Consider the following 12,693-nt stretch of genomic DNA (forward strand, 5'->3'; position numbering starts at 1 on the left):
GTTTCATTTAAATAACTTTTCAACCACCCCAGGCAGGCACCCAACTTGGCCTCCACAAGAGCGTCCGGTGCCCTTCAGGGCCATGAGGCTCTGAGTCAGCTTCTGGCCCACCCCGCACAAAGCCCTCAGCCCGATGTGGGAGGCTGCACAACCTGTGCTCTCAACCACGGCACCCCACCGACCCCAGGGCTGGAGTCAATTAATTAACGTGGAATTTTAAAGATGTTTCCAGTGATGCAAGCCGGGAAGAGCGGAAAAGTGAGTCCTTGAACTAGAGAAATCCTTCACTGAAGAGCTGTTCATTCGAGTGCTTTTCCCTGAGGAGCCCTGTAAAGTGAGGCCAGGCGTTCTGAGCAGACACCAAGGACGTGGCTGCACGGTGTTAAAAATCAGTGAGAAGACACCTCCGTGTGACTCCAGGCCTCCTCCTGTGAGGAGAAACCCATCTGGATGAATCTGGAAAATCCTCATGCACTCGACATTTTGGGGTACCTGCTGTGGGCCAAACCCCACACCGGGCACTGTGGAAACAGACCGTGCGTCCCCTCCCTTTGTTTCGGTGGGGGACACCGCGGGCGCTGAGGGGCAGTGAGGACAGCCCTCGCTGTCAGGACAGGCTCAGGAGCTTCTGAGGTGGCAGCAGCCCCTCCGTCGTTGCTGACAGGCCAGGCCCCACGGAGCCAGATGCTTTCTCTTCCAGGAGGAGGGAGACCTAAGGTCCCAGGCTGGCCCTGCCGGCCCAGGGTTACTGCAGAGGCCGTCTGGTCTAACTCCATACACCCTCGTTGGGAAACACAAACACGAAACTCATGGTCACCCCACACCCATTTCCCCATCAGATCTTCATGGCAATGTCTGAAGTCTCCAGGCAGCTCCAGCTTTCCTGCCCTCATCCACCTGCCCAGCGGTGAGCTTGTGCACACCCTGCAGGAACCGGCTCAGTGGCGGGTGCCCTCGCTGACGCTCTCGGATCCTCAGCGTTTCCTGGCCTCCCAACCCCCATCACTGCGCTCAGCACGCCTCTCTCCGGGACCCGTCTGTCTCCTGGAGGGTCTGTGAACTCCCTACAGGCACAGGCGACCCCGTCAGGCTCCAAGTCCTTCACTTGCACCCCAGCACCTGGTGTAGACAGGTATTTAGGAAATGACGTTTGTGAAATGCATGGCCATCGATCAGGGCTCCTGTCAAGGCCCCAGGAGTCACGGGAGCCATCGGCACCTTTCCCCTCCCTGGTCCCAGCCACCCTGCCACAAGTGATGTCCCTCTGGGATCTGGGATCGTGGTGGTGCTCAGGAGTGGGCTGGAGGCCTGGTTAGGCCCCACCGCTAAGCCTACCCCAGGATCCACAAAAGCCAGGACTGATCATTTGATTTGGTCAAATGATCTCAACGGAGCCTGAAGTCTGTAATATATACTTCTTCCGAAGAGAAATCAGGCACAGCAAAACCTATCCCAAGCCGAGGACAAGCTGCCAGCTCCGCACATGGGAACTGAACCTATGGAAACAGACAAACACTGAAATTTACGTGCAAGGGTGCCCAGGGCGGCAGAATTGGAACAAAAAGCCCCCATCTGGGCTCCCCTCACTCCCCTCAGGCCTTCCTCGACCGCCCCGAATCCTGCCTCGAGCCCTGCCTGAGGGTGCAGCTCTCAGACGCAGATCCATCTGCAAGGCGTTCAGACGCCCTTTCAGCGGGCACAGACCACACTCCGGCTTCCCTCACAGGCGGGTGAGGGGGTATCAACAGCCCTGCAATAACCGGTTGTTCGTTCCTTTCTGCAAAAGAGCGACTGGAGTCTCAGTCTCCTTCCCTGACGCGGGGCCAGCTGCAGCGGGGAGGCTGTGGCTGACACGGAGCAAGGGGCTGCGCCACGCATTACGTGGGAACAGGCACCCGCCGCCCCCGTCCCCCAAGTGGTTCCTGTAAAGGCCTCAGAAGTAGAAGCCCTTCCTCCTCGGCTCTACCAGCAAGCTGGAGGCCACCCTCACTCTGGGTGGGCAAGCGTCCTCCTGCCAGGTGTGAGATCCTGCTGGAATCTGGCTGAGGCCAGGGGCGCCCAGCCGGCTGCATCAGTGGAGCCTGCGACACTTCGTCTTGGGGTTGTAGGTTCGAACCCCATGCTAGGTGTAGAGATTACTTAAAAATAAATTCTTTAAAAAAGAAAGGTAGCCTAGTCCTGTCAGCCTGGTCACTACGACCCTCCAGGCAGGAGGAGCTGCTGAGAAACTTCGGAACAAGCACCATTTCCACACAAATGGCTGGACAAGGCCCAGCTCTCAGACACGCCAACGGCCCGGAGGGCCACCCGGCTGCTGCCTCCCTCCTCTCCCGTGCAATCATCGCCTCTCGGATAAGCCATCGTTGAGACCTCCACCTCTCTGCTGACCTCGGCAAGACTTTGGGCCTCGGAGGGGCAACTCCTGGCCGGGTCTCTAGGAAGGATCCATTCTCGAGGAGTGGGAGCCCGAGGAGCAGGGGTGGCGGACCCCTGTGACCTGTAAGAGCCAGCCCCTGCCCTCTGTCCCAGAGAACCGGGGGCCCTGTGTCCTCCCGCACTTCGCAGAGAGGCGGCCTCCCCAGCTGTGTGCTCCCGCAGCGTGGTCCACGTCCCTCGCTGCCCTGGCCCATCCCGCAGGCCGCCGGGGAGGCCCCGAGCCGAAAGATGCTCCCTGACCAGCGTTTATATAACAACGACGTAAGCATTTTATTTTTCGTTAAGCTTCTTGAGTTTTTTAGTATCACAATGGAATGATGAGAAAACAGAACAAAACCCCCCCAAGTCTGCAAATCTCTGACAAAACGCAGAGACTTCAAGGCAATTGGCGGGGAGGGCGGGAGAGGCTCGACGGAAGTGCGCACACAGTCCCGAGTTGCGTCGGGCCTCATCGCCGCCGCTGGGCCGGGTGGGGGCGGAATGCTGAGACGGTGGCACTGTCACGAATGGTCCGAGGACAGCCCGCAGGATCCCCTGGGGCCTCCCGGGCCGGGGCGCATGCCCCTCCGCCTGCCCCTGACTTCTGGGGCGCTCCAGCCAGTGCTACGGGGCACCCCAAAGCGGGACGGCCGGGGGGAGGGTGGCGAGAGGGGAGCATGGAGGAGTGGGGGACAGGCGGCTGTCGGGTGCAGGAATCCGAGGAGCGGCGAGGCCCGCGAGGGGGCGCCGGTGGCAGAGCTGTCCTTTGGCAGCGGCGGCCGCCTAAAGCTTCACAGTGCCGGGGGGCAGGCTGTCGTTGCACAGTCTGTAGTAGCGCAGGTCGTTGACCAGCCTGTGCACGCTCTGGGCGAACGAGGGCAGGTCCTGGAAGGCAGGGGCACAGCTGCAGCCCGCCCGCCCCACACCCGCGGCACCCCCGCCCCCGCGACTTCTGTCCCAGGGCGGGCCGTGCAGGCCTGCAAACTTGAACCTGAGGAGCACCAGAGCAGGAGTGCGCCCCTCACCCCCACCCCATGGTCACCCCCCCACACCCCGTGCACATCAACTCGGGGCCCAACTCGCTCAAACGGCACCCGAGCCTGTGACGCCAGGTGCACTCACACCACCGTCCTAAGGGTGAAGGAAATGAAGCGCAGAGATGGGGACACTTGCCCCAGGTTACCCAGCAAGAAGGGAAGGGGGTCCAGACTGGACTCGCTCATGCGCACTGTATGCCTCCCGACGCACACCTCTCTCCTTCAGCCCAGCCAAGCGCCAGCCAGAGCCCTCCACAGCCAGGCCCGACTGATCAGCAGGGACGCAGGAGCAGCGCCCACGGGCTGCAGACCCCCGTGGAGACAGCCCCTCGCCAGCCGCAACCCCGGCCCCCACCGGAAGCCACAGCAAGATGACTGGAGGGCAGCCTCCTCATCTTTAGACTGAGATGGCTGGGCGCCAGACTGCAGGTCCGAGTGTGAAGTGGCACCGGCGGCGCCTGCCACAGGGCGAGCGCGGCACTGCCTTCTGAAAGCCCAGGGGCAGGACAGGTTCCGGAAACAGCTGAAGCCACCTCCAGCTGCCCGCCCCCACCCGCACCCACCCTGCTATCCCCCTGTCCTCAGCCTCTGCTTTGAGCCCACCTCTTCTAAAAAGGGCCCAGCTGCCTAGGCCAGCACCCCTGCCCATCGCCATGGAGGCGTCCTCGGCTCACCCTGCATGCAGGCCGTGCACCCTGGTCCCTGCTTCCCGGCCCTAGCATTCCCAAGTTCTGAACTGCCAGCAAACGGCTGACCTTGCTGAGCCTGGGCTCATCTGTGAAATGGGATCAACATCAGGACCTACACTTGGGAAGGCTGCTGGAAGGCTCCGGGAGCCAGGTCATCCACAGAGGGCGCTGTGCCTGTCTTCCCAGGGGCGCGCCTCTGAAGGCAGGGATGGGCTGAGCCCCAATACCCACTACGGGGCCCGAGAGGCAGCAGACTTCAGGTACAGAGTGAAGGGATGAATGAAGGCACCCATTCCTTTCCTCATCCTCCAGAAAACACACCAAAGGGTGTCTCTCAGATCGGTGGCTCTCAAATGCCAAATTCACATTTCCTGGGGAGGACACAAGGATACGTTCCTGTGTGTTGAATAAGCACCCCAGGTGCACTGATGTGTAACGAGATGTGGAAGCCCGGTTGTCAGTCAAGAAGTTAGCTGATAATGACATCACTAGAAACGGACGATAAAATATTAGCATTTGGCCTCCAAGAAACGGAAAGAAAAATACCCAAGTGGTGGAAGTGAACTTCAAGAAGGTTAGGAGGAAACAAGACATCTCAGAGAGAGAAAGATTCCAAGATGCAGGAAAACAGGCACTGAGTCTAAGAAAGCACTATTTGGACACAACACAGACGAGACCAGCCAGCAGCGAGTCGAGTCTGCTCCAGCAAGGGCGCTGTGAAAATCCGAGCACTAAAGGGGAACTGTGGGCCGGGTGCTCCACGGTGGGACGCAAGGCAGGGATACCACGAGGACATGGGAAAAAGATTTCCTTTCCTTTTGCCACGTGTCGGGCGGTGAAGGGTGCAAAGGACTCGTTCCACGGAAAGAGTTCCAGGAAAAGCCTAGCTGAGGCAAGTGCAGAAACCTAACGGCTGGAAGAGGAAGCAGGGGAGGTGAGGGCCCGAGGAGGCGGCCTGGGGACAGGAGAGTCCGGGCGCCATGGGACCTGGACACACCGGCAATGCTGGCTCCGTGTGCGCCCACAGCCACCCAGGGGGTGTGCGGGGGACCACAGAGCCCACCCCCCTTTCCTGAGCGGGCAACAAGCAGACAAGGGGGACAAGGGAGAGTCCTACAGGGGCTCCTCCCAGGCCCCCGCAGCAGGTCAGCCCACCCTGAAGCAGGAGACCCATCTCTATCTCTGGGGACTCTCAGACTCCTGGGCGGTCCCGTCTGCAAGGTCAGGAGCCAAGAGCCAACGGCGTCCAGATCCCGGGGGCAGCAGCACAAAGCTGCTGAGGCAGCGGCGGACTGCCGGGGTGGGGGGCCGGGGCCCGAGGGAGGTGCGCACCCCCGCGTCCAGCCGTAGCACAGAGTCGTTCGAGAGCCACCAGGGGGTACAGACCACTGCCCCTTCCTCCCTGAGCAGGCGCCGGGCCTGAGCGCCCTCGCCTGCCCTCCCTTTAGCCTCGCCTCTGTCTCCTCACCCGATCCATCTTGAAATTCCGCCCCAGCACGTTTTTCTGGTTGGCATCCACGCCATCACAGCTGGTCAGAAACTCTGGGAGGAAGGCTGCAAAGAAGCCGTCAAAGTCCACAGAGGCCATGTTGTAAATGGCGATGCCAATCTCCTCCTGCAGAAGGTCGTGGGACTTGTGAACCAGGACCTGCAGCAGCACGTTCACGAACTGAAACAGCATGGTGGTCCGGAAGATCTTCTGCAGACAGAGGGGCTGGGGTGAGCGGGCCCAAGGGCTCAGCCTGCCCCCTTCACCAGTTCTGCTCAAGGGACCCTTTCTGAGTAGCGGCACTGACCTTATGGTATAACTTCTGCTTGGTGTTGAGAGTCTCCAAGTAGAAGAGGTTTTGTTTAAATAGATGGATATCAGGCTGGAGAAAGGACTGTCCAAAAGCCTAGAAATAAGACCAGGATGTTTAAACACCATTTAAACCACCTCAGACCAGGCTCCAAGGGCCACCGCCCCGCACCCCACAGGCAGTTTTTCATGCCCCCGGTGGGACAAGGGTATCCGCTGCCTTGACTTTCTGCCCATGTCCTGGAATGTTCCCGTTTAGTCTTGGCTTTCTTTCTTTTTTTTTTTTTTTTAATTTTTGTTTATTTTGGGGAGAGAAAGAGAAAGGCAAAGTGCGAGTGGTGGTGGGACAGAGAGAGATGGAGACACAAAATCCAAAGCAGGCTCCAGGCTCTGAGCTCTGATGCGGGGCTCAAACACACAAGCAGTGAGAGCATGACCTGAGCCGACGCCGGCCGCTGAACTGACTGAGCCCTCCAGCCCCCGTCTTAGCTCTTCAGTCCTCCCCACTGGGCCTCACTTCACACCTTGGTTTCACCTTGGCCTTTTGGAATAAACTTCCAGATCCCTTCACAGATTCTGCCTTTGAATTGAGAAGCTGCCCACGGCCTCCTCCTCGGCGTCCCAGCAAATAAACCCTTATTTGTAAGAACCAACCACGAGTCCTGGAGGCTCCCTCAGCGGGCTGCCTCTGCCTTGGGGTTAGACAACAGCAAAGTTTTAAACCACTTTGCAGTTTCCGGGCTATAAGTTACTCGTTCAAGGGCACAAAGAAACATCCCCCAACCCCGACCACCAAAAAACCCCCAAGCTGATGACGTACAAGCTCCCAGCCCCTAACAAGCTTCTGTCCGCTCTGTCATTCTGTCCCCAGGCCCCTGGACTACGAGAAGGCAAGTCCTAGAATGCCTGGTGCGGCAGTGACAGTTCCAGGATGCCCAATGTTTATTTTTTTAAGTTGGATTTATTGGAAAAACTCATGAGGTTCGCCGCTGTGTGACACACAGAGGGTCATCTAACCACCATGACAATTGAAACACACATTTCCATCCCCCACCCCCACCAAAAGTGCCTCCGGTGTCTCCATTAGTAGTCAGCCTTCTCCTCTGCCCTGGGCAACCACCCACTGCTCGTTCTTGGTCCCTCCAGTTTTGTCGTTTCCAGAATGTCGTATGATGTAAGGGAATCATATGGTGTGCAGCCTTTGGGGTCTGGTTTCTCACCCAGCACAACATGACCTATGTTGGTCTCGGTGTAAGAACATGTTCCGTCTTACTGTCAAGTAGCAGTCACTATATGCATGTGCCTTGGTTTACCCACTCGGGATGAGGAACGTCTGGATAGTGTCCAGACTTGGGCAATTATGAAAAAAGCCACTATTACACCCATGGACATGTGGCACGAATACGTTTTCACTTAAGTAAAATGCTTAGACATGGGATTGTTGCTCAGGTAGTGACTATATATACGTTCAGCTTTATAAGAAGCTGCCATGGGGCCCGGGTGGCTCAGTCAGTTAAGCGGCCGACTTCAGCTCAGGTCACAATCTCACAGCTTGTGAGTTCAAGCCCCACGTCGGGCTCTGTGCTGACAGCTCAGAGCCTAGAGCCTGCTTCAGATTCTGTTTCCCTCTCTCCCTCTCTCCCCCTCCCCACTCATGTTCTCTCAAAAAAAATTTTTTTCAAAAGAAAAAGAAAAAACCGCCAGACTGTGAAGCTGTCCTCCAAAGTGGCTTTTACCAGTCCTGAGTGGCAGCCCACATGGGTCTGCCCAAGAAGGCTTAAAAGCAAGTCTGAAGAGGGGGATAGGAGGGGAGAAAACACTCGACTATTCCGCACCCAAGGCTCCGGTAGAGACAGAGGGGCAGCAGGAGGCCAGGCGTAGGGCTTGTGCTCGTCCAGACCCTCCACACAGGGAGTGCATGCACACTGCCAATGAGGGGCTAAGAGGGGAAAGAGGAGAAGCCCTCTGCCCATGCTGGGAAGAAAGCCCTGCACTGAACAAACAAAAAGAGAACCCTCTACTCCAACCTGGGCCTAGAATACAAAGTTCTACAGTAAAGAGGAGGATGAGGACAGTGCTAGAAAGCAGCCCCTCGGCAGCCTGGCTGCCCCGCTCTCACCCATGGGGTGCGGTCTGCCTCCCCACCCCAACAGTCTGCTCACAGGGCACAGGCTCCACCAGTATGGTACGGCCTGGGCCAGAATGATTACTGGGTCCCTCCCCAAAGGGGAGTCTCCCCACGAGACTGCACTCAGCTTCCAGTTAAGGGGGCCTCAAGGGCTGTGCTGCAGGTGGGCAGTCCCCTTGTCCCTGGGAAACATAGGCCAACTCACCAACCTCACCATAAACCCACGAAACAGGCAGCATGCTCCCCACTTTACAGATGGACAGGCTGGGGCTCCAAAGAGCTAATTAACTTCCTAGGTACTAAGAGGTAGCACCAAGCCCCTACCCAAGACAGCGTGCCTTCCCCACGAGTCAGGGAAGCAAACCGAGGGCCGGGCAGCCAGTGGAGCTGCTGGGGCCCAGGACGAGGCCCGTGCGCATTACCTGCATGATGGCGCTGAACTGCGGTTCGTTCTCCATGTGCTCCTCAGCGATGCCCCTCTGCACACTGGCCAGGACAGTGGACTTGAAGAAGTACCTCCAGTTGTGATGGAGCGTCCGGAAGAGGAGCTCAAACAGCTCAGCCTTCACATCCGGGGAGGGGCGCTGTGGAGACACACAGACCCTCAAACCTTCCCTCCCTGAGGCTTGGGGCGGCCACGCACGGCCTTAGCAAGGAGCAGCGGCAAACAGAGTGTCGGTGTCCCCCCGCTCTGCTGTCCAGTCGGGTCCCCCTCGGGCCAGCAACTCAAACAGGTGCACTTCTGCAGAGACACGATGTCCGGGTCAGTGCCAGGCGCCCTTTGGCTGAGGGAAACGCTCAGCCCTCTATACCAGGAAGTTAAAGGCTACCAAATGGCAGGGCCACGAGGAATACGGGTTTCCTGATTAGGAAGCAGCCAATCTGCTTGGCACGTGCTCCTGGCTGTGTTGTTCCTCCTCCCAGGATAACACTGCCATCCCTGCTAACCTGCTGGCCTCACGCAAGACAAGTAAGAAGCTTTAGAAGCATTTCTGCGTCTGCGGAAGAGGAGCCAGAGAGCGCCCGGAAGGCACAGAGAGCAGCGTCAGGGGACCTCGGGGGAGGCAGCACGCGGGGCTGAGCGCTCTCTGGGCCCGTGTCCTCGGTCACTGGCAGCAGGGCTCAGGGAGGAGGGGAGGCTCAGCAGTATTCTCTAACTGAACCAGAACTCTCCAAGTCACTAGAGGGCATGCCAGGTCACGGTATCCAGATGTCTCTGTGGAATTCAAAACTGCAAGCCCCAGATATGTTTAATTCAGCCTTGATTAAAATTAAATCAGGACCAGAGGGCACGAGCTCCCATGGCAGGACTCCTCACAGGACCCAAGAGTGTTTAACGACGCAAAGCAACTGACTTGTTTAAGCCTTCGCTGGGGCACTGAAAAAGGTTAGTTCTTATTTAACTATCACATAAAATTTAGTTAAATCCACACTCTGGATCTTGGCACGCTGAATGTCAGTTTTCTAAGGATGCAGAGCATTCCTTTAACAACAAAACCTTTGCGTGGTTCCAAGAACTGGCCTCGAAGCCTCGAGGTGGGTGCACAGGCTTCCTAGGCAAGTACGTCTGTTGTGGTGTTCGCTGCAGAAAACCACACGTTCCCCTACAGCTCTAAGCTGTTTGCCACGGGAGACTTGCCCTGCGCACCGAGCAGCCTCAAGTTCACCTGCTGTGCTTCTGCCAGACTAATGGAACTTAACGCGGCCAATATAAAACGACTGGACCAAGCAAAAGACATTCTTTCTTGGAAAAAAAGCTCACAAGAAAAATAACTAACAGATTAGCTTTAAAACGAAATGTGTTTTCTTCACCAGCTCCTGCCCTCCTTGGCTGCCGAGGGAGGCAGCGCAGGGGAGCACCTCAGCCCCTCGTACCTCGGCGATGATGGGGTACACCTGCTCCATGCACAGGGAGATGATGCTGGGGAGGAAGGGCTTGAACACCTGGCCCGGCTCCTGGACCACCACCTGCAGGATCTTGAGGAACTTCTCCACCACCCGGCAGCCCGTGCTGCCTTCATGGAGGATGCTCTCGGCCAGCTGCTCTCTGCACACAAGAGGAAGCCCGCGGTAGCCAAGGAAATATCCTCCGGGGGCGCAGCACGAAAACCAAGGAGCGCCCACTCGTCCCCTGGGAGTCTGGATGCCACGGACGGCAGGTGTGTGGTTACCTGGTAAACATGTTGAGGAAAGTCTGGATGACCTGCTCCGTGAAAGGCACACCCATCTGTACTCTGAGGCCTCGGAACAGAGTGAGGAAGAAGCTCAGCATCTCGTCAGTCACGTCTAAGCATAGGCACAAAGCAAACGGTCAGAGGCTGCACACGCGAGGGCAGCGGGAGCCCTGGGCCTGGCGGACCCCCTCCGGCAATCTGCACTGCGCTCTCCCGAAGCCTTCCTGCTGGAAGCCACCTCTCCAACGCCATCGGGGCCACTGACGCAATGTGGGAGAGGACCGAGGACCGGCTGGGAAACCAGTTCTGGCATCGAGAGCCTCTGGCTGGCGACGGCTCACGAGAGGAAGCGAAGGTCGCCTCGAAGCCTCCCTCACCACCCGGCACCCAGAGATGCAGAGTGTTCACCGCAGATGGACCTTTCTGTGCTCACGCTGACGGAGCGATTCAACTGGGTCAACACCTGAGTGCTTCTGCCATTACTTTCTCTGATCACTAATCCCTGCACTCGGGTCAGGGGTTAAGTGGCTGAAAATGGATAATGACAGTGTACTCAGGCTGCATGGCCCTTTATTGTTAATGGTCCATTATCATTAATGGACCATTAATGGGATTAACTGCCGAAAATATTGGTTGCGGTTACTCTGGCTCCACTTGCAGATCTAAACAGTACAGTGTGTTTTGGCTCTAACCTCACACACTCTGCTTACAAGGGGCAATCAGTGAACGTCGGCTGCCTGACAAGCCCTGATATTTCTCTCAGTTTACAGATTACTGTAAACGCTCTCAGGAGAGCCAGAAAGAGCCTCTATCAGGCGAGGGAGGGACCGACGTCAGCAAAACCCACGTTGCCGTCCAAGGAAACAAGTGGCACTCGTGGGACCAAGTTCTTCCCCCTCCTGGACAGTGTGCCCAGCATCTCCTCCGCTCGTGACCCACGCTGGGAGAAGGGGTCACTCAGAAGTGAACACCAGGCAGAGGCCCAAGTGACTCTGGGCCACACGGCACAGGTGCAGGGCCCAGGTGAGGGCACCACGGGGCCTCAGCCCCAGACTCCCCGCAAGCGTCCCTGCCCTCGCCTTTGGAGCCCGGGCCCGCACTGCCCACTCCGTGTGCTCCACGGGGCCATGTAGTCACCTCGGGCCCTGCAGGTGCCTGCCGGTGTCTCCTACCTGACTGGTGGATAAAAGCTGGAAAGAGGGCCAGGGAGACTTGCACGGATTCCTGCAGTGACTGGTAGCAGATCTGCCGGGACTTGGTGGACTCCCCGGAGATACTGTCCACGATGTCCTCTAAGACACTAAGCGTCTGGTGGATAATCACTTTGGCTGCAAATGGAGATTCAGTGCATGTTATGACTTGTCGGGGGATAAGGCGGGGGGGACAGGGAACACCCTGGAGTGGGGACATTTGCTAAGGTATTCAGAGGACAATCGCAGAAACCTTGCTAAAAAAACACAGTCCCTCTTGATAGAGTTCTCCATGTCTTCCATCTCTCTCTCTCCCTACACCCTTTTCTTTCTTTCTTTTTCTACCAGGACTCTGCTGCCCACTTGCTCAGATTTTTGCCTCTCTTCTGCCTCTGTCCACTAGAAACAAGGCCACACAGGAAAAGATAAAATGTGGCCCTCAGGTATCTAGACTCTAAGATGGTGAACAAACGGGTGTCACAAGGTAATCACCCCGGGCAAGAAAGGACACATGCAGATCAGACACCCTTTCCACCCGACATGGACCTCCCCCTGGCACCTGCTGGCACACCTACTGCTGCTGTGTTCATGAATAAACGGACTGTTCAACCCTTCTCCTACTGGGCCTGGGCCTGACTCTGTATATAATTATTAACGTATTATATGATGTTACCAACAACACATACTTCTAATGAGACCCTGATGTAAACGCGATGCCTTCAGAGAACGCCCAGAGAAAGCAGAGGCGGTGGCCGGCAAACGGGCAGGAGTGCGGGGGACACGAAAAGGGCCCTGATCAGAGGGGCTGGTTGGAACCACAGATGGGCACCAGTCGGCCCCACCCCAGGCCGGCTCCTCATCAGTACCCCATGAGCAGCAACAGCCCCACCTTCACAGGGCTGCTGCAAGGAGACACAAGGTCGAGAGCAAGGCCAGCCTAGTGCCAGCCCATCAGAAGGCCCATCCCAGGGAAGCGCGCATCATGCCCAGCCCTGGAGGGGTGGGCTCCTCCTCTCAGACCCAGAGCTTCCCTCAGCTTGCCCCAAGACGTCCCCTCAGGGCTCAGCCTGAGCTCAGCAGACTCAACAACGGCACAGAGTTCCAGAGGCGGAACCAGGGCTGGGCTGAGAGCTGGGCTGCCCCGGCCCCAGCAGCCTCCAGAAAAGGGTGACGCAGGAAGACTTGAGGCTCTTGAGGAGTAGGTTCGAATCTGTTTCCTCATCTGAAAATGTGGGGGGGTTGGGGAGGGGGAGAGACCACCA

At 57.6% G+C, this 12,693-nt stretch overlaps 1 protein-coding gene across 1 annotated transcript in view; it reads right to left on the reverse strand.

Annotated features, from left to right (window-relative positions):
• Positions 1-2,681: 2,681 nt before the first annotated feature.
• Positions 2,682-12,693, reverse strand: part of XPO6 (exportin 6) — a 68,469-nt gene continuing 58,457 nt past the window's right edge. Inside the window, exons 17-23 of the mRNA XM_029947434.1 lie at positions 11,414-11,569; positions 10,239-10,353; positions 9,943-10,114; positions 8,490-8,651; positions 5,938-6,036; positions 5,610-5,840; positions 2,682-3,300 (exon numbers count right to left, since the gene is read on the reverse strand). Of these exons, the coding sequence (XP_029803294.1) occupies positions 3,199-3,300; positions 5,610-5,840; positions 5,938-6,036; positions 8,490-8,651; positions 9,943-10,114; positions 10,239-10,353; positions 11,414-11,569 (1,037 nt within the window). The 3' untranslated portion in view covers positions 2,682-3,198. The remainder of the gene's footprint in view (positions 3,301-5,609; positions 5,841-5,937; positions 6,037-8,489; positions 8,652-9,942; positions 10,115-10,238; positions 10,354-11,413; positions 11,570-12,693) is intronic.

The sequence above is a fragment of the Suricata suricatta genome, chromosome 8 (genome assembly GCF_006229205.1).
Source record: "Suricata suricatta isolate VVHF042 chromosome 8, meerkat_22Aug2017_6uvM2_HiC, whole genome shotgun sequence".
NCBI lineage: Eukaryota > Metazoa > Chordata > Mammalia > Carnivora > Herpestidae > Suricata > Suricata suricatta.